This window comes from Rhea americana, unplaced genomic scaffold (assembly GCF_003343005.1).
Source record: "Rhea americana isolate MKP2758 unplaced genomic scaffold, rheAme1 scaffold_416, whole genome shotgun sequence".
In the NCBI taxonomy this organism is placed as follows: domain Eukaryota; kingdom Metazoa; phylum Chordata; class Aves; order Rheiformes; family Rheidae; genus Rhea; species Rhea americana.
The window spans coordinates 34,864-56,197 of NW_028186553.1; the positions used below are offsets into that span (position 1 = coordinate 34,864).

General features: G+C 45.3%; 1 protein-coding gene across 2 annotated transcripts; it reads right to left on the reverse strand.

The window, feature by feature from the left end:
* Positions 1-548: 548 nt before the first annotated feature.
* Positions 549-17,466, reverse strand: CALU (calumenin). 2 transcript variants are annotated; one of them, XM_085314926.1, is made up of 6 exons: positions 17,210-17,466; positions 9,200-9,393; positions 5,311-5,477; positions 4,751-4,811; positions 3,727-3,926; positions 549-3,231 (listed from the first exon to the last, which is right to left on the reverse strand). In XM_085314926.1, the coding sequence occupies exons 1-6, from the start codon at positions 17,428-17,430 to the stop codon at positions 3,127-3,129; spliced, it is 948 nt and encodes a 315-aa protein (XP_085171052.1). In that variant the 5' UTR covers positions 17,431-17,466; the 3' UTR covers positions 549-3,126. The 2 variants fall into 2 exon arrangements, with proteins under 2 accessions (XP_085171052.1, XP_085171051.1); XM_085314925.1 differs by lacking the exon at positions 9,200-9,393 and adding an exon at positions 9,463-9,656 and having other exon boundaries at positions 17,210-17,465.
* Between the last annotated feature and the right edge of the window lie 3,868 nt (positions 17,467-21,334).

The window sequence follows — 21,334 nt, forward strand, 5'->3', positions numbered from 1 at the left end:
TCAGTCCCCATCCATGGGGCTGGGGTGGCGCTGAGCCCCCATCCATGGGGCTGGGGCAGTGCCGAGCCCCCATCCATGGGGCTGGGGCAGTGTTCAGCCCCCATCCATGGGGCTGGGGTGGCGCTAAGCCCTCATCCATGGGGCTGGGGTGGCGCTGAGCCCCCAACGAGGGAGCTGGTGCAGTGCTGAGCCCCACGCACGGGACGGGGATGGTGCAGGGCCCAGGCAGGGGCCCCGCTGTCCGCGGTGCCGCACCGCATCACGCCGCGCAAGCCGAGGATTTCCAAACGCTTCCAAATTAAGATACTCCTGCGTGGAGCGGGTGCGCGCTCGGGGGCGGCCGGGGGCCCGGGGTCTCAGCACTTCGCTCGGGGGCTAAAACAAGCACCCGGGGCCGAGGGGCGAGCGGGCGACGGGGCAGAGCCGGCGGCACGGGGAGCCGCGTGGCGCTGCTCCCGCCTGGAAAGGCACCGGCGGAGGCAGAGCCGCCCCCGGCCCGACACCGCTCACGAACCGCCGAGCGGTAACACCACACGCTTCACGCCAGAGTGGATGTAAACAGTTTTATTGAAAGACAGATTTTTTTTTTAAACCTGCATGTCTTACATGGTTATAAAACTCTGTTTACACTCAACCAAAAAAAAAAAAAAAAAAAAAAAAAATCCCTACAGGCCTAGTATTCAAGGAATAAACACCTCGGGCTGTGCAATCTGCTTTCCCCCAGCTTCGCATTCGCCTCAACAGGGTACAGTACAAATGGAAACACACTGCCGCGCGCGGACAAACCCCTCGGGCCACCGCGCGGTACCGGCTAGCTCACCGGTAAAACAGATTTAGCGCCTGAACGGTCCGTAACGCCGCCGAGCCGCGCGCGCTTTCCCCGCGGAGAACGCGGCACTCGCCGTTTCGAGAGTCTTAAAGCCTTTTAAGCAGAGAAAGTCGCCCAGGTCAGGACACGCGGGGGGTTTTGCGACGGGACAGGCAGAGACCAGGAAGAAACGGATCTAGTTTCCACCGGGAGGCTCGAAGCCCCCGAGCCCTCCGGCAGCGCCTGGCTCCGGGCCCTCCGGATGCCTTTGCTATGTGCAAGTCTCGTTTATTAGAGCATGATTCTTCCTGGCTTTATATTAAAACCACAAAGCACATCCAAGAGTGATAAAACATCCACGTCTCAGGGGTGAACACTAAAGGCACGTATACCGTACAAATCTCATATACAATGCTTATGATTATTTGATTCGTTGTCTCAAGTTATATCAAAAGTGTTACTTTAAGAAAGTTACATGAAATAATAGGAGTATATATACTTAATAGTTCAAGCTTTTAATCCTTGAAACAGACCAATTTAAAACAGAGAGTCCACGTTTATTCCAGGGAAGGGGCCAGAGAAGGCCGACGTTAGTGTTTACAGGACATTGCAGAGAAGAGAGATCCACGTTCACAAAACAGCAATTGCTTTGGATCAGCCAGCAGCCTCCCGCCCTCGCGGGGCGCAGCGCGGCAGGCGGGACCCGAGTCACCTCGCCCCCGGCACCGCTCTCCCAGCAAACAGCGGCAGCGCAGCAAACCTCGGGGTACGGCAGCCGAGCAAGCGCTCTGCCCGCGGAGGTTAAAAAAGGAAAAGGGCCCCGGCAGAAGCGGGGAACAGTTGGCTAAACTCCCCCCCCCCCCCCCAAAAAAAAAGGAAAAAGGAAAAAAGAAAACCACCCCCGTGAAGATCAGAACGCTGCTTAATGCCACGTGTTAAACAAGCCCTGCTCAGCCCCTGCGCAGGGGCAGAGGTGCCCACAGCTAAACTCCCGGGTCGGGGAGCGTTTCCCCCCGTTCTGCAGAGCCTCGCTTCCTAGTCGGCTTCCCTTACGTTTCAGATTCCTGCTTAGCGCTGTTTCTGGTGGACAAAGGCACTTCAAATGACACCTAATTTGCAGACGTCTATGTCATTTAACCAGGAAAGGGAGCCCATCCCACCGCTCCCCCCTAATCCCACGGAGCAGGGCGAGCTGCAGGCATCCGCAGGATCTACATCGTCATTCGAGGCAAGGGACGAAGTTAAAATCACTCCCTTGTCCTGGGGGATTTCCATATAACGCACGGGGTGACATCACGTCAGTTTACTACAGCTGCGTGGGTTTGATTAACAAATTAATTTTGCATTACACTCTTACAAATCTATTTGCCTTTGCACAGAGCCAGGGACTAAACAAAGCATTCCAGATTGGGGCATTATAGCAGCGTGTGTGAAACATCTTCCCCCTTCCTCCCCCCGCAAGGATTTCTAGTTAAAAAGTGCCTGGTCACACTTGCCTTACTAGGAGCTGAAGCCGTTTCAGCTACGGCCGCGGAGGCCCCTGAAGGAATGCCAGGGAGAAGAGCAGCACCGCTCTGCCTCGCTGCTGCCACGCCACCGCGGTAGCTTCAGATCGGGTTTGCAAATCCCGTTCTTTCCGGAGGTGCCAGAACAGGGCCGGCAAATCGACCGCTTACAGCCGGGGGCTACCCCCAAATTCCTCCCTACGGCCCAGAGAGAATCGATCCCAACCTGCCCTTCTCTTGGCAGCAGAAGGCGAGAGGCAAAGCGTGCATCTGTGCAAGACAGATGGACCGTCTTCCTGCAAGCTGGCGCTACAGCCCTGCTCGATTGGATTTGCATATCCCAGTCTAAAACAAGTGTTACTTGTCTTTGTTTTCATTGGCCTTATTGTTCTCTGGCTTTTTTTTTTCACCTTTTTTCATTTCTTTTTCTGCTTTTTTTTTAAAAGACTGTGTAGCTAAGTACATGAAAAAAATAAAGGGGAGAGAGGGAGGTAGGGCAAGGGTTAGGTTGCTCTACCGCTAATTTTTCAGAATACTTCACTTCACATGGAACCAAAACAAATACAAAAATAAACAGAACTTGTTAGACCATAAAACAAAGTGTAAATCTAAAAACCACAAAGTGTCATAATGAGAGTTGGTTTTCAGAACACCGAGTCCCCATCCCTTTGGGAAAAAGGAAAAAAGGACGGGATAGATTTTTTTTCACCTCATAGCCTGAAATAACAGTCTCAGTAGCGAAAATGTTTCTCATGATAATCCAGAAACTGTAAAAAATAAATTATTTAAGAAACAGGTTTCTCTGTACAGGTCTTAAAATTCATCATGTCGCACCAAGGCCTCCCCGAAGTCTGTGGCCTGACTCCCCACAAATAAGTCGTACTTGTCCACGATCTCCTCTTTGGTGAGTTTGCCGTCCTAGAACAGAGCAGATGCACAAGCTCAGCCTCACGCAGCTCCGACCCTGCCCAAGGAAACCCGCCCGACGGCTCCAGAGCAGCAGCGATGGGAACAGCTGCTTCTTCACCCCAAGCGCTCGGAGGAGGAGAAAGCTGCCCAGGACCCCCAAACACTCCTCAGATACCCAGCACTGAAGCACCCGGCCAGCGGCACGGCTAGCGCGCTCCCAGGCCGGTGGGGGGGGAGCGGCGAGGGAACTCTAATTGGATAACCGAGTGACAGTGTTTGCCAAGTCTTTTCAAAGGGTATTAGCCTTATCTTTGGGAAAGGAAGGCTTCAGAGCTGTGAAGTTTAGAGACACAGGCCCAGCTCTCACAGACAGATCAGAGAACTGCAGCAGCAGATCCAAGAGACTCTTGGAAGAGTTACTCAGATTATTACGGTCCGAGAGACTCTTGGAAGACATTTAGCACCTAAGCACAGAAGCCCAGAGAGGAGGAGGTGCCATCCCACCTTGTTCTGGTCCGACTCATAGACAAGGTGCCGTGCTTCAGCCTCAGCATGATCGTAGTCTGAGGGGAGGATCCAATCTTTTGTCTCCTCTTTGTCCATTTTGCCATCGCGGTTCTTATCTCGGAACTCCACAAACTGCTCCCTCTCCGTCTTCACCCACTCGGGCTCATCGGTGTCTCCGTCGTGGCTGTACATGTCACCTGGGAGACACACAGTGTGCAGATCTCAACACCAGCACAGTCTCACACGAGTACAGCAAAAGGGAAGCAAGACAGCTTGGACCAGGGAGATGAGTGCACAAGCTGGCAGGAGGGCAGATCTCAGAGGTATCACTGGTTAAGCCCTGAGATCAGAGCACAGGCTGTCGCTTTAAAGGGTGCAACAACAAAAACAGCCAAGGCAGCAGAGGCTGTACCCTTCCATCTCAGATTTAAGGATCAAATGACTCTCTCTACTTCAGCACGTTTGTCCCCAAAATCTTAAGCATTCCTTCAAATAAGTTTAGAGAAACATGCAGGGTTTGTATCAACATATTTTGGAGTCAGATACAGTTATCACCATCCTTATCCAACGCCAAAGCTTTCCATTTCAGATAATGAGTGTTAAAAGGGCAGCTGTTCTATGTCCCGCTGCTGCCAAGAGAAGAGGCAGGGATATTCCACAATTGGCAGACCCCATCACGTTAAAGAGCAGACACCGTAGATTTAGAACAGATGTTCCCTTCTGTCTAGGGGTCTGGAACCACACTGGTATTCTGACCAGTCATCCTGAACAAACAGTGTCTGTCACTGCTTATGGATTTAACTCCGAAGTCAGCAGCAAGGACTGAGGAGCAGTGCGGGTCTAAAGTTAGGAAGTAGAGAGAGATAATGAAATTCCAGGAGGGGGAGGGCAGGAAAGCAAACATGCCTACGGCTCCTATGCAGCACAGCCGTGCACAACGGGAGACTGCTTTGTGTTAGCGTACAGAAAAAGGGGAGAAAGCGAAACAGAGAGCATCAAAGCCAAGGGACGAGTCACTCACCTATGTATTCCTCCAGATCAATGAAGCCGTCCCCGTTCTTGTCAATGTCCTCCATGGTTTCCTTTAACAACAAGGTCTCAGTTAGTCGGGCTCAGAGCAAGGTACTCCATCCTCAGAGAGCATAGAGAGCCCCTCTGCACCAGCCCTTGCTGCCAGTTTACTGGCTGGCAGAACAGATACAGCACTGCATCAGCCTCAGGAGGAAGGTTTTTATTTATTTTTTTTAAAAAAAGGCCACGGTCAGAGGGAGCCATCTCATCCAGCCCGCCAGTTCCATGGCAGATCACCTCCACCCACACTGGTTGCTGTTATCTGTCTGGTCTGCCTGGGGCCTCCTGCAACGGAGAAATCACAGTCTCTCTGCATCACCTATTCCAAAGGTGCTGACAGCAAAGCACCGGAGGCAGCCTTAGGGGAACCTTCAGGGAGACCAAGGAGACACAAGCCCCCAACTTTCGGTCCTGTCCACCCATCTATTCTGTTGAAATTCTATTTGCAAGAAGGATTAGCTTATGTGGGGGCACTTTTCTTTCACAGCTTCCCAAGTGCAACTCACCCACCTGTACTACTATATCTTTCATGTAATCATACTCTTCTGGGTGCAGGAAGGCAGTGAACTCCTCCTTGGTAGCAGTCAGGTCTCCATCCTTGTCAGCCATTTTGAAGCGCCGCTCATCCCGCACCATCATCTGTTTATAGTTAAACCCATCATCGGGGTCTGGGTCATCTGGGCATAACAGACAAGACAGCCGTTCTGGTCAGCTCATTCAGGGACAGCCACCCTCCGCTCACCGTCCTTTTGCTCACAGCCGACCCAAAAAAACCAAAACAAACCAAAACCAAAAAAACCCCTAAGTAATCAAAATTCACAACGCTTTGTCAAGACAACGCCAGCTTTAGATAGCCACGGCCTGCAATTTCTCACTAGGAATCTAAAGGCTGCATCTACCCTGCGAGGAGGAGGAGCTGCAACTGGCTTCAGAGCTTTAAGAGATTAGCACGGGCACGAAGCATTCCCAGCCTCACTGGGCAGATTCCTCTGCGCGAAATGGAACATTGTTTTTTTGGCCTGGCGTGGCTTTGGTGGCTCTACCTCCTCTGCGCTAGAGACAGGAGAAGCAAAGGGCTAGGTCCAGGCTATTTCTGGATGAGAATGTGTAACAGGATATTGCTCCTCCACCAAAGGGGCATTTTCAAAGCAAGTGAAACATCGCCGAGTGCCTAGACACTGCTGTGCCTCCATAGCTAGAGTAACTGAGAGCATGTGGCAACTAGATTTAACCACACCAATAATTATAGATAAACTTTAGTATACTAAAGTTTGCTGTTTGTCATCCTACACTTTAAGCGAAAACACTGACAAAGGACAATGCATCTAAATTATTACTTAATTTCAGCCTGTAATTGTCAGCCCTGTCTAAATAAAGGCTCTCTCCCGTCTCTGTTTACGCCCAGGACAAAAGGCACAGGATTAAGCAGCTATATACAAGCCGTGATGCTGGCCAACTGTCAAATACAAGACAGTAAAAAGATTTTAATGCACTTCTAAGGCAAAATTAATCCTATAATTTCCTATGTTATTACTGAACTTTTACCTTGAAAAGCCAAGTATCCCCTAACTCTAACAGCAGTGGATAGAAGTCCCTTTCAAATTAGGCTGTATTACAAAATAAAGGTGATGTTGGGGTATGAACCACAGGTAAAGTAGTACATCACACAAATTAAAAGCAGGTCCTTTTAATATAGCTTCAAGTTGGCTGTTACACATAAAGCTAAATAGCTTTATTCAGTTTAATGAAAGTAAAAAGGTGGCAAATAGCAGAGAATTTTTAAGCAATTAACTATACTTAACTATTCATTATGTTTAATTTAACTGTTACTATAGTTAAACAAGTTAACTATTATTTAACAGGGAGGACGCAAGAGTTTTAACAAGCCAATCTGTACGTTGGCAAAACATTCACTGCTGGGCTGCATGAAAAAGGTTTGCTCCTCTTCCCCCAAAAGGTTTTTGATTATAGACTCTAAAGTATTTGCATTTTTACGGTCACTGGCCTTGCTTACACAAAAGACATCTTTGATAAGTTTTATTCAGTGAAATAATTCAGCAATCCACATGGATAAAGGAAAGGGCAGACATGAGAAAGCAAAGCCGTAAGCCTTGATGATTTAATATTCCTGTCTCCTGAGGAAGATATAAACAGCGTGATTTTGGGGTTCTGGTTTGAGGGCAAATCAGTGAGAAGTGAATCTGATGGTACAGAAGAACCAAACTATAGTATTATATTCTTATTTTAAGAAGATTTTAAAGAGACTTACTTCCAGAATAAGCCCTAGATATCTATCACTTAATACAGTGCACCGTGCTCTGTGGAGTTGTGATCCACAGAAACAGGCTTTAGCAACAGCGTTGAGCCCATGCACACTGAAATACGAAGCACTGTGTGACAGCACTCGGTACAGTTGAGTACTAATACAGGGCTGGAGTTTAAAAACAGCATTTCTTTTTGATGACAAAAGGCAAGCATTTTTTAAATACTAAATAATGAAGCCAGCCAATAAACCAGAGAGCCACAGCTAGAGAGCACGGTCTCTCTGCTCCCACACTACAAAAGATGGATGTTCTTAACTAGATTAAGGGATCTGCATGTTTCTTGGCTGCGCATCAAACTCTTGAGGAGCATTTCCAGTGTTGTTTGTGCCAGGAAGAGGGGAGAAGAGAGAAGGGAGGGGAGGCAAGAGTCTCTTGTAAGAGACAAGAATATTTCAGCAGAAACGTACTGTGGAAAAGTAATTCCTGTTTAAACACAAGTAGGAAGCCAAGTCATTACACATATATATGGCTCTGCCAGGTAGAGTCCAGCAGGATAGCTGCGAGGAAGACCAGGGTAAACGTGATACTTTAAGTATTTAGTAAGAACAAAACTACGTAGAAGTAACATACAGCAGTGCACTGCACTGTAATAGGTTTTATCAGTATCTGCCAAGGGCACACTGAGTCAAGCGCCAGTCCCAAGCTCATGTCGATGAGATCTTTACAGCATGTCATCCGTCACAGGGTCCAGGCACTCTAGTCTGTTAGAAATTAGGCTTTAGAAATGTTTTGAGTGTGTTACACTTTTCTCATCTTCTTCTTATTATTTTTTTTAATGTCCTACACCTGCAGGTCATAAATCTAGACATACAGACTTCAAAAACTGTCATAAAAGCCTTTAGCACGACCTCTTCTCCCCTCTTTAATCCTGAATTTTAAAATACAGATATCAGATTTTTCCAAGGATAGTTCTTTGGCTCTCAATAAATATTAGCTTTCCATTTTTCACTTACATAGTATAAGACTTGTTTCTAGCTGTAATAAAGTCACAAGGTGGCTAGCTTTATCCTGCCACCAGTACAGCAAACTTTGGAGCTTTAACCGTTTCAAAAGAAGCTGTAGAAATAGCCTGAGGGAAGATGGATTAGCCAGAAAATAGAGGCAACATGCTCCATACATTCTGCAGAGCATTTTACTATCTTTGGAAGTATTCGGTAAATTAAACTTTATTTCATGCTTTCAAGATGTAGCTCATCATACCATATATGTATGCATTCCAGGACACAGGAACAACTGGCAGAGGAACTGGTATTTTCCAATATCTTAACCCCAGAAGAGCTTCTTCCTACCTAACTCCTCATGGTGTTTAAGTTCTCAGAGGCTCCAGAAGAGTGGTGGTAACCGGCAGGTCCTACCAGCACCCCTCTCTCCAGGGCTTCAGGCTTTTGTCTCTTTGCCAAAACATATAAGCTCTGTGGTCTAAAGCTAGAGGCAGGACAAGTGGAGAAACGGAGGTGTACACATGCTCACTCAGGCAGAGCTTCAGAAAATGATTAAGGAAAGATTCTCTTTGCTAGGAATCTTTGCAGATGCAGGAAGACTGCAGATACCCAGAAACAACTGGTTTCTATAGCCATGGGTTGGTGTGTGTGTTTTTGCAGATACTAAATGCCACCCATAGCTTGAGATTCAAAAGCTAGAAGACGGAAAAAAAGTTACCCCATACGATTTTAATTAAACCAATAAATTAGTGCTTGGATTGAATTTTGAGCTGAATTTCACAATTAAATGCATCAATAAAGCAGAGTTACAAAATGGTGTGTTCATCACAAACTTCACCTTTAGTTTTTCTACATGGTTACATTATTTTTCTTTAGATTGTCCTTCATTAATGCCAACAAAAGTTAAATTCCACTTGTGTAGCAGAGGAGCATATAGTTGGGGAAGAGGAGGAGGAGAGAAGTCAATGGAGGTGCAGAGCGTACTAGGCACCAAAACCAAGCTAACATACCAAAAAGAAGGCGATTGGAGCAGATTTTTCAGGCTAAGACTTTCGGGACAAGTTGAGAGCTCTTACTCACACTTCTGCTTTATTGATTAAAGCCCACCACCAGATTTGACAACTTGCCCCTTACCGAGGTAAGTGCCATATGTCACGTTTCTGTACTCATCCCAGGAGATAAATCCATCTTGATTCATGTCAAACTCCTGCCACTGGCGTTCAACACTGTCATACACGTACTTCTTCTGGGCCTTCTTAATCCAGGCTTTCAGCTCCCCCTCCGTCACAAACCCATCCTTATCCGTGTCTATCTTATCTACAATCATTCTACAAAACAAAACAGCAAGTTTCAAGTGCCAGCTCTGCAAAGCTTTTATCCCAAGAGTAGAGACCTACCTAAAATGTAGCCGTAGGTGGCATTTTTATACTCTTCCCAGGAAATGAGGCCGTCCTCATTGAGGTCGTGCCCTTTCCACTGGCGCTCTACATCCTCGTATATCCAGCGCTTTTGTGCAAATTTAATCCAGTCTTTGAGCTCTTCCACAGTTACAAACCCGTCTTTGTCTTCATCTATTTTACTTACAATCTTTCTGTAGAAAATGCAGAAAAATCCAGCAAAGGTTAAGGGAAATAAGGCTCTATTTCTACTCAGCAAAGCAGAGCATTTGAACTGGTGGCATACTCTTTATGCAAGAGTGGAAGAATCAGCTTGCTTATTATCAGGTTCCGGCACTACTGTATCACATTCAGCAAGCTACTTTCAACTCGACAGTCTGTGTGCCTATTGGTCACTGTTTTGGACACAGCGACCAATGTTTCTTTTCTGCAAAGCAGTTCAAAAGCAACATATAGTTGAGTCAGAAGCTGCCGAAACACCGACTTGCTCACTCTTAGGCCTTTCAGGTTTTGTATTCTTCAGGAAGCATGTCTTATGATAAAGCATCTCGTTGCTGTTGTTAGCTCTAGAAAAATATGCAGTTGCATGTCTTCCCACCACAACAGCACGAAGGGAGTGAAACACAAACGTACTTACAGTAAAAACAGAAAGACTGCCCCGATGAAGAAATACAAAGACCAAGATATACAGCTGTAGCTTGCTTACGTGCCTAAGCAATGCAGCGAGGAACCTACTAGCACAGAATGATGAAAAGCTACCCCACATTGATGTCAGATCAAAACACCCAAGCATGATGCCCATCAATTTACAAAGCAAGAAATTAGAGATGCATGGTTTATAAAGCATGATGTGAGGCTGCATGCCTTCTTTATTTTTAGCAGCAGCTGTGAAGAAAAGCCACTTGAAGGAATGCAGAGATATGTTCGCAGATGTAAGCAAGTCTCCTGTATGCAATTTGTAGATTAGTGCTGCGCAGTGCATTGAAGTGAGAGTGTGCTATGCAAGTGCTTGCCATTCATAAGTCTTTGCATTAGGTGCTCAGTTATGGCAAGTTAAGCTAGAATGGTCTGACAGTCTCAAAACTCTCCTGACCATTCCCAAAATAATCTGTAAATTTTCCTAGCATCTTAATTCCAGTAGCACTCAGAGTCTGTTTGTAAAATGAAGTTTATGCACCAAAAGAGCATTTTGAGTTCAATGCTATAAACTTCCATTCTCCACCAGGTATTCTCCCAACAACACCAGGTAATTAAAAGCAGGGATGACAGTTTGTTGTGCTTCCAAAGAATTTTGTCTTGTCAACCAGTTTTCTTCTTTTAGTAGAAACATTTAGTCCGAAACTGGTTCTATTATATTCAGCAATCCTAAATTCAAATCTAGTCATTTGAAGAACTTTCCTCTCAAGACACTTTTTAAGAGAATCATGGGACTATTATTCCCAGATTGAAACAGAACACCAATGCAAAGCAAAACACCAAATCGAAGCCTAGTCAAATAGTCCAGACACTGTAATCACCCTGCATTTAGTTTCCCGTTTTTGTTGTTTCAGAATTGATTTGTTTTCAAAAAGCGTGCCAAGGATGCTCACGAGAAAGGAAAAAAAGATAGCTGGGATAAGACTGGTATAAGCATTTTCTTTACTTGTAGAAGAGTCCTGTAGCTTGACATCTTACTTTACCTGTGGCAGATGGCAGTCTCCACACTATGTAAGGCATTTCAAAGGCCCAACTCATTTTACAGTTGCATTTTAATACTAGCTGTTTCAGAGAAGCAATTCATCTTTTACATATTGCATTTCCATTCGAGAGTATGACAGTAACACTACACATAAGAGCATGCAACATTTGTCACATCTGACAAGCAAAATCCATTGCGCTCTTTCTCTTCTTTCAAACCTGTGGGACAACAGTCTCATTTGTGGTGTCTCCTAACACGATATTAGCACTGCTATCTGAAAATGTAACAAGTCGTCTCAAACACTTCATATTCAGTACTGACACTTCTGCGAGTGACACGAAGAGGCTGAACCTCTGCATTCATCTGAAGCAGCAGCCGTTCTTCGTGGCACTCGTATCTATCCAGCTACGCACCTCTGAGGAGGAGAGCCCGTGGGGACAGTGGCCCACGGCCCAACCAGTGCCACCACAGGCAGCAGCACTCAGCTGCCTCATCTGGCTCGTCCCTCCCGGGCAGTCTCCGTTTTAACTTCTTGCAGCCAAAAGCAGCACGCTGCTGCAAGCCACAGTACAGGCTGAGGGCTACCGCAGCGTTTGCAAAGAACTGTGCAACAGCAGGCTAGCCTCAACGTTGAGGGCTTAGCACCAGGAAATCAGTAAAAACGTGCCTGGTTTAAACTACAGTTTTGCCTCTGAAGAACATGGCTTTTCATTCATTGTGCTTTCCACGAGAGGTGAGCATTCACCCCCCACAACCTTCATCATAAAGGGGCCTCCAAGCTTTTTTTTTTTTTTTCCAGATGCTTAAGTCATTATAAAATGAATTATTGCCGATCTTAAAAATTACATAAAGGAAGACAGCAAACAACCTGCAGCATTGGCAAAATAAAGATGCAGCAGAACAGAGCAGCCACGTGACAAGGTTTGGGTAGTGGCAGATCCCACCCAAAAACCACTTTAAACTCTCCAGCCAAAGGACGTGAGAAATTAGTTCTCAGATGAGTAGGAAGCAGCTATAAACGAACTGCTCCTCGGGGCTCTGTATCATCCGTGCATCACCATGTTTCATTAGCAGTTATCATGAAGACATGTTGGTATAACACTGGAACAAAGTACTGGAATTTGTACTGGTAAAGGAGGGTGATTTTGGTAAAGCCTGGGTGATTTTCCCAGGACAAGTTTCTACACAGGGCAGTACTTGGGGAATAAGTTCAGATATTTGATTAGAGAATAGCTTCACTGTTTAATAGTGTTAACTGAAAGTTAAACACTATCCCCACCTGGAGCCTAGCACAAGCTGCAGCACTGCTGTGGGAACTCCTGCTGCAAGGTGCCCTTGCAGAACAGAACCAGGCAGCACAGCCTTCTCATTCAACTAGTTCAACAACTTACTGCTGTAACCAGATGACTGCAGGCAGACTTCCCAGACCATAAGCCCTGAAACCCATAACAGCTATAATAAAAAAAAAATGCAGCTTTGTCACATACGATGCACAGTGTGATGTACCACAATAGCGTTAGCGAGCGTGCATGCGTGTTGGCAGGGTGATGGCAGGGGGCACCACGCTCCAGATGTTTTGTGATTGTTTGCAGCTGTAGTTGACACACTGCTTTTGTTTCCCACTCTTTAATGCTTTGACTCATGTCATTCTAAGGAAGCAACAAGATTCCGTTTGCTCAGCACTACTGTCAGGAAGCTTGCAGAGTATTCCCCAAATTCAGCAACCTTTAAAGAAAAACAACATACACAGAGCAACAAGCTATTCAGAAGAGCCCTGGGAACTGTAAGAAAGGTCTTTAACATCATGTGAGCTTTTTTCTGCAGTGAATACCCTCACACAGCAAAGTGAGAAGATTCACAAAAACTGAGTCCTGGATCACTGAATGCTTTGGAGTAAATCCTGTCTCACATAGAAAACCTTGTTCTTTCAACAGCACAGAAAAAACAGAGCTTTCAAAAAATAATTTACATAATTATGCATTCATAACAAAGTTATCAAAACCGTTCAGACTCAGGAAAGTGTGATGTAATTGTCTCTGCCAAAAAAAAAAAAGAAAAAAAAAACAACATTTTATGTCAAGGCAGAGAGCAGTTTGGAACAGTCTCATTGAAACATCCAAGTGGAAACTCTTACTCTAGCCTAACTTCCACAGCCAGCTTTTTCCAGTAGATAACTTAGCAGAACAATGAAATTAAAGTGTAAAGCCATGACAAAGCCTAGAGGTTAGAAAAACAATGCCGAGGGAAGGATCTCTTGCATGTTTCTGTACATAAGTAGCCAGTTTTGAGTTGCCAACTCTCTTGCTCACACTCATGCTTCAGGGGGAACCAATCAAGAGACTGTACTCTAGACCGTCTCCTTCACAAGAGCAACAAGCAAATTTGCCTCAATTTCACATTCACAGGACAGTAAAACTCTTCTAAAAGCATTTCAAGCAGACCCTAGAAACTACTGTCTTAACATCCAAGCAGCACTGCTCTTCAAGGGAGTTAACCAGGTGGCAGACTTCACTCCCTCAGCGATGCTGCCCCTCTGCGGCCCAGTGCTCCCTCCAAGCACAAGGCCAGCACGCCCTCCTGCCCACTTGAATCCTGCTGACTCTTGCAGTTGGCTTCCCCATCCCCTTCCAGCCTGAGAGCAATATTCAAATGAGACATAAACAGCTATTTGGGAGAACAAAAACTTCCTCTCTGAAACTGTCATGTAACTGTCTCTTCTCCACCAGACCTCTCTTCTCCACCAGACCTCTCTCAAGATCTCCTATCAGCCCTGGTACGAGACTCCACTGGATCCGGTGCTCTAACAGATCCAGAAATAGTCTTCCCAGCTTATGAAGTTCCCAGGAAAAAACTTTCCTCCATGGAAAAAGTATACTTTAGGGCCTGTAAACTTAATTATAGCAGACATAAGGAACAGAAAGACATGTCGTCTTTGCAGAGCCTTTACCTTAAATAATACAGTGGCAGTCGAAAGGCTCTCTCTTACCCAGTGCTGGTAGTGTGAATGGTCTGCTCAGTGCAAAAGCACACAGCTGAGCCTCACACCACCCCACTTTGCAAAGCCTTCTGCTATTTGGTTTACACCACTCTGTGGGATCTGTCAAAGCACCTACATTTGAATAAATCAGTGTGTCACAACCCAAAATAGTCAATGCACTACATAAACTCCACTGCCCATACAAACATCACTCCACTGGCTAAAATATGAAGCCTAGATGTTCAATTCACATGTAGAAGACTTAGCTGATATATGAAGTCTATCCTTACCGCTCTGGAGCGGCAACCCTTCCATGCATCAGAATGCTACTCTACAGGCAGGATGCAGAAAGCATGTGTGAGAGTTCAGAAGTTAATGCAACTGGTCTAGTGTCTGGAAAAATAGAAAAACATGCAAGGCCTAAAAGGAGGGGGCCCTGGTGACGAGGGATACAGAGAAGGCAGAATTACTGAATGCCTTCTTTTCTTCAGTGTTCACTGCTAAAGGCAGCCCTCAGTAATCCCAGAGCCTGGACGTGAGGGAGAAAGTCTGGAGAAGGGAAGACTTTCCTTTGGTTGAGGAGGATAGGATTAGAGAGGCACCCTTGGGAACTGAGGAAGCTGGTGGATGTTGTTGCCAGGCTGCTCTTCATCATCTTTGAGAGGTCCTGGAGAACTGGAGCAGTGCCTGAGGACTGGAAGAAAGCCAGTGTCACTCCAGTCTTCGAGAAGGGCAAGGAGGAGGACCCAGGCAACTACACACCAGTCAGCCTCACCTCCATGCCTGGTAAGGTGATGGAACAGCTCATTCTGGATGTCATCTCCAGACATATGGAGGAAAAGAAGATCAGGAGTAGCCAGCATGCATTCACCAAGGGGAAATCCTGCTTAACCAATCTGATAGCTTTCTCTGATGACTGGCTGGGTAGACGAGGGGAGAGCAGTAGACGTTGTGTTTCTTGACTTCGGCAAGGCTTTTGGCATTGTCTCCCATGACATCCTCCTAGAGAAGCTCAGGAAGTGCGAGTTGGATGAATGGACAGTGAGGTGGATTGAGAACTGGCTGAAAGGCAGAGCTCAGAGGGTTGTCATCAGTGGCCCTGAGTCTAGTTGGAGGCCTGTGGCTAGTGGCATCCCCCAGGGCTCAGTACTAGGTCCCATCCTGTTCAACTTCATCAAAGACCTGGACGAGGGGACAGAGTGCCTCCTCAGCAAGTTTGCTGATGATCCCGAGCTGGGAGGAGTGGCTGATACACCCGAGGGCTGTGCTGCCATTCAGAGAGACCTGGACAGGCTGGAGAGCTGGGTGGAGAGGAACCTCCTGAGGTTCAACAAGGGCAAGGGCAGAGTCCTGCACCTAGGGAAAAATAACCTTAGGCACCAGCTTGTGCTGGGGGCTGACCTGCAGGAGAGCAGCTCTGCAGAGAAAGACCTGGGAGTGCTGGTGGATGACAAGTTGACCATGAGCCAGCAATGTGCCCTTGTGGCCAAGAAGGCCAATGGTCTCCYGGGVTGCMYTRGGAAGASYGYTGCCAGCAGGTSRAGGGAGGTGATCCTGCCCCTCTCCTCAGCCCTGGGGAGGCCTCATCTCGAGTACTGTGTCCAGTTCTGGGCTCCCCAGTCCAAGAGAGACATGGAGCTACCGGAGGGAGTCCAGCGCAGGACTACAAAGATGATCCAAGGGTTGGAGCACCTGCCCTCTCAGGAATGGCTGCAAGAGCTGGGACTCTTCAGCCTGGGGAAGAGCAGACTGAGGGGGGATCTGATCAATGTGTACAAGTACCTGAAGGGAGGGTGTCAACGGGACGGGGACAAACTCTTTCCAGTTGCCCTGTGTGACAGGACAAGAGGCAATGGGCAGAAACTGAAGCACAGGAAGTTCCGCCTGACCGTAAGGGGGAATTTCTTCCCTGTGAGAGTGATGGAGCACTGGAACAGGTTGCCCAGAGAGGTTGTGGAGTGTCCTTCTGTGGAGATCTTCAAGGCCTGCCTGGATGCAACCCTGTCTAACATGCTGTAGGTGACCTTGCTGAGCAGGGAGGTTGGACTAGATGATCTCCCGAGGTCCCTTCCAACCTTACTGATTCTATGATAATTTGGACCAACATCAGCGTGGCTATTTTAGGTACTCCATACATTTCTTCTGATAGATTGATAAGAGTATTCTAACTTTAAGGAGCTAGCTCATCAGGGAGGCACACTGGCACTTTGAGGAGGAGGGTGGGAGTGTGGCCCTCACAGGAGTCTCTTTTGATAAGAAAATTTTCAGTCTAGACCTCGTAAGGTTTAAGCCTTTCTAAGCCAAATGTGAACAACTGTGATCACAGCTGCTGCCATACGTACAAACGACACACCCTGTAGTGCTGTAAAGCAGAAATTGTTAAGTCCAATACTTACTATATTCTATAAACACCCTATTCTGATGCTGAAGGAGGCAACAGGAGGAAAAATAATGAAACAAAAGATAACTTTAAAGAGATACTCTATTCTAACTTGTGACCCTTGCACATGCTCTGCACAGCAACCAGCTACTTCTGAATTGGGACAAGTAACATAACAGGAAAACTCGAGCAGTCCCAGGGCTTTCATCTTGCCTGAAGCAAGAGTCAGATTGTATTCAGCAAATGGTAACTAGAGATCATCAAGCTACATTTAGCACAGTTTAAGTATGGCAAAGCAAAAGACACTTATTTTGATTTATACCTTGTACTTTTGGGGAGCTCATTAGATGCTTAGAAGTAATGCTCAGCATGCAGTGCCTCAGTTTGAAGTGACTCAGGATGACCTTGCATGCTGAGATCAATTGCTTCTGATGAAGACAGAGATGTAAATATGCTACATAATTTCATAACCATCCTTTGCATAGGTCACTAAATTTCAACTACTGATGTCTTACAAACAAAGTTTAAAAGACTTGAGAGTTTAGAATATTTCTGTAAAAGAGCCACCTGCAATGCAAAAGAACAAAGGTGAATGCCAGAATGACAGTTAATTCTTTTAAATGCTTTGCAAAAGGCCCTAAAGTCAACAGTGAATTAATTCTATACTGAATTAAATCCGTAACTAGATTTCTGTTTCAAGTCTTTTCCTTACCCAAGCCTCTCCTTGCTCTCCTCTGGTGTCAGCTGATCAAAGGTTTTGGCCTCATCTGCACCAAGGAAAGCATCGTGGTCATAGTCAAAGTTCTGTGCATCATCATGGACCTTGTCACTGAGCTGCGGGTCATGGTGAACCCTGTCCTTTTTCTCGGTGGGTTTGCTCGAGATACAAACCATTGAGAGAGACAGGCACAAGAGAAGCTGATGAATAGTCATGGTGATTCAGATAAACCTATGGGATAACAAAAGAGATATTTAAGAGCTTGCTTGCAACAGATAGGTACATCAAAGGAATATGAAGCTGGCAGAAGGTTCCAGGGTCACAAGCCAGAACTTCTCCATCCTGTATTCACTATTATAAGAGAAAAAAGAAAGAGAATCAATACAAAATAACCTGGGCTAAGCAATCTTTGAATTACTGTAGCACTTGTAGAGACCTTTATTAACGGACATTCCAAGTGGCTTCCTTTAGCAAGACACTCCCTAAATCTGTCATATGAGCTCCAAACAAGTCCCTCATACTACAGAAAGCAACAACTGTATTTGATATAATGAGAATGTGTTTAGTTAGGAATGTGAAAGATGCATGTCAAACATGCACAACAGATTGTCTATTACACAGGCATAGCTAAGCTGGTTACGATCCCATGTTGGCTGCACTCCACTTTCACATTCTCCTGCCCACGTGCTTCCCTCCCCACACGGACCCTGAACCCATTTTACTGACCCTCATGCTACCATATGGCTAGATTTCCCAAGAAATTCCCTCTTTTCTACCCAAGAATCTCACCCACAGGAAGCCGGATTATTTCAGATACTCATCTAGAACTTCTGACATCCTTGGTCAGAGCTACATGGAAATCTCACCTACATATATTTCACCTACAAAGAAGGAAAAAAACCCACAAAAATTAGTTCAGGACACAGTATACTTAGGACACTTTTCTGGGAAATAATCATAGATACTGGGTCAGTGACAAACATACACTGACAGATACTCTCAGGGTAAAGCAGTCTACTGCACAGATTATCTGTTCAACACTTGCACAATAATTCTGATGCGTCAGGGATGTGCTGGCTACATGCAACCACAGCACAAATCTGCACAGAAAGCTCTGGATAAAAATGCGGAAACCATATCCTACTTAGGATACATGCAATTTCTAGGAGTAATACAGCAGTCAAATCAGAAACAGACACTGTTACTAGGTACTACAGTAAGAAAAAGATCACAAGCAGAGACTCATTTGAAAAGATGAAGGGCTTCTAGGCTGCTCAGGTGTACATTTACAGCTATTTAAGTCAGCACAGTTGTACTAATCAAGTTTGATTACATCCAGACAATAGCCATTTGATGAGCAGGTTCAGCTGAAATGCATTTTGAAGATGAAAATAACAGCAGCTCCAGCTTATTTATTTTAAACTGATATTTTAGGAGATCAAGGCTCAGCCTCTTTTTTAATATAAAATGAGGACTTATGTCAGCTGTCCTCACATTCCCTTCCCGAGAGAGAGAGAGAGAGAGAGAGAGAGAGAGAGAGATCAGCACTTAAAAGTCTCTCAGAAATATTCTCTTTTACCATCTTCATTTAAGTTATCACACTCATTCTCAAGTATGGCTTCCTGCACCTCCAAAAGTGGAATCAAATTGCCCTACACAATGCAAACTGACTCCTACTGGTACAGTCCTGCCTGAAAAATTTCATAAAACTAAGTCCTATTATGTAGAAACCAGAAGTAGAAGGTCAGTGCAGTTAAAATTATTTCTGAAGTTAGGAAAAAAAAAGGAGGGGGAGGAGAGATTCTAACACAGTAAAGCAAGTTAACTACCCAGTTATCTAAAAGCTTGTAAGGTCAAGGGATTAAATTTTTTTTATTATTATTATTTGAAGAGTCAACCACTTCATTAATATTTGCTTAAGATGATGTAGGCAGCAGTGAAAGGAATACATAAAAACCCCATATAATACCCAGTGGATTTGTGTAGTCATTTTGTCATATTCATATCTGCAGTTATCGGAGTAAGTATCAGTGCCACGCTCGCCACAAAAGCGGCATTCTCAGATGGATTAAAGGTTATATTTGTTTGATCTCTTATGTTATCATAGCTGTGCTGTGTTTAAGTGATATTCACACCCAGAGGACATGAAGTGAGATGAAAACAGATCCCATAGATAATATAAATGAAGTCTATTGTCAAACTATCCTTGAAATTGTCAAAATAAATTTGCAAGTATGAGCATAGTACAACTTACAAAACACTACACTTAGCAAGGAAAGAATAGATGATGCATTCTGGCAAGGTGCTGGGCTACCTAAGAGAATAAAATAGATCGAGATGAATGACTAAGCCCTAAAAAAATAAAATAAAAAACACCTTTCAAGTAAATTTGTTTTACCTTTAAATCTTTTAGCACTGAAACAGTTAGATCAGCCTGCTAAACAACTTGAAGAATAAAGAAACCCTTTGACATGCAACTGCCAACTTGTATTCACAGGTACAGAGTTTTATTTCTTTTTTTTTTTTTTTAAATAAAGTAAGTTTGTCATACTCTACACAGTCCCCACCTTTATGGGAAATCAGATTATTTTTATATAAATAATGTTTTTCTTTCTGCAATTAAGAGGTTGAAAAACACTATCCATGACTGTTCTCTGGTTTGACCTTTGTTTGCAGCACTCCCATCTGCCACCACCAGAAAACACCAGTAAGAGTTTACATTCTGTAGAGAATATTATTTCTGTAAGAAACCCGCAAGAAGAAGGAACCAACGAAGATTAATAGCTCAAAGCTAGAAACTAAGGGATAGAAAGACAGTGATTGCAGGAGAGTATACTTTGCTAGCAGATGGGCACATTTTACTAGCAGAAAAGCTTGGGGAAATTAAAAATATATCAAAGGAAGTCACAGTAAGTAAAAAAATGCATTAATCAGATTACCAGTTGGGTACTAACGATGCAGACAACTTTGTCTGAAAGGTTGTTATGCTACCTGCTGCGTCATAAGCTGTATCGCAATAATCAGGCTGAAAATGCACCATCTGATGCCACAACACATGTTCAGACACAAAATCAGAAAGCTGCAATAGGTTCCATCCCCACAAGGGGCATAATTACTGTTCAAAACGCCTTCCCAGCAGATAAACCCCAGTCCAGCGATCAAGAATTCACAAGCAGCTATCTGTGGGTAGTGAGAGTAAGCAGCCTAAGCCGCTCAATGGGATTAAAGGCCTGAGGTACGGAGTTGAGTCAAACACCAAGATCCAAGCCCACAGCGAGCTTGGCACTCACGCAGCAGTTTGCACCTCTCTCAGATGCAGGCACACAATTGCTAGCAGTTAGACAGAGGTTCTGTAAGAGAAGCTGAGGGACTCAAGTTCTCAGGTATTGCTAAGCACATATCTAAGCCTGCTCCATGCATCTCTAACAGCTCCTGCCTTTGCAGGACGAAGTTGTCAAGCATCTCTCATTAGTGAACAGCTGGAATTCAGAAGGCAAGCATCCCCGCTCTGCTCTAGAAATCATGATTTGCTCTTCTCTATATACTGCTTTGGCTTCAGAGAAGGGGTGAAGCCTGCCTTCTAGCACTGCAATTAAGGTATGCTCTCAAGAGAGGCACTGGATTCCCTATACAGGGGAAGACGCTGAACCTGGTCTTCTATTTCCAACAGGATGCTGACCTCCAAGCCAGCAACGTGCAAACGATAACACGGACCTCCATGGGGAGGCATAAACACACTACAAGCAAGCCACTGAGCCCAAACAAATAAGCTGTGCAAGAACCAAGAGCATAAAGCAGACAGGTCCAAGTCAGCCAGCCTCACTAACTTAACTTCAAGAAGGGTAGGGAATAGGCCCCAGCAGCCTCTTGGCTGGGAGGCTCAGGACAGGAGACAGGGCAAGGAAGCAGCAGCAAGGCAAGTAGAGAAGCCAAACTCAGAAGAGCCCAGAGCATTGCCAATTTTTCCTGGAGGGAGGGCTTGGCTATTGAAGAAGCTAGAAACCACAGCAGTATTCGGGAAAAAAAAAAAGTGAAAATGTCACGACCACATCCACTAACAGGCATATTTTAAAGGAAGAGCACATGATCTGTGCTAAGAGGGGACTGCACAGTACCTCC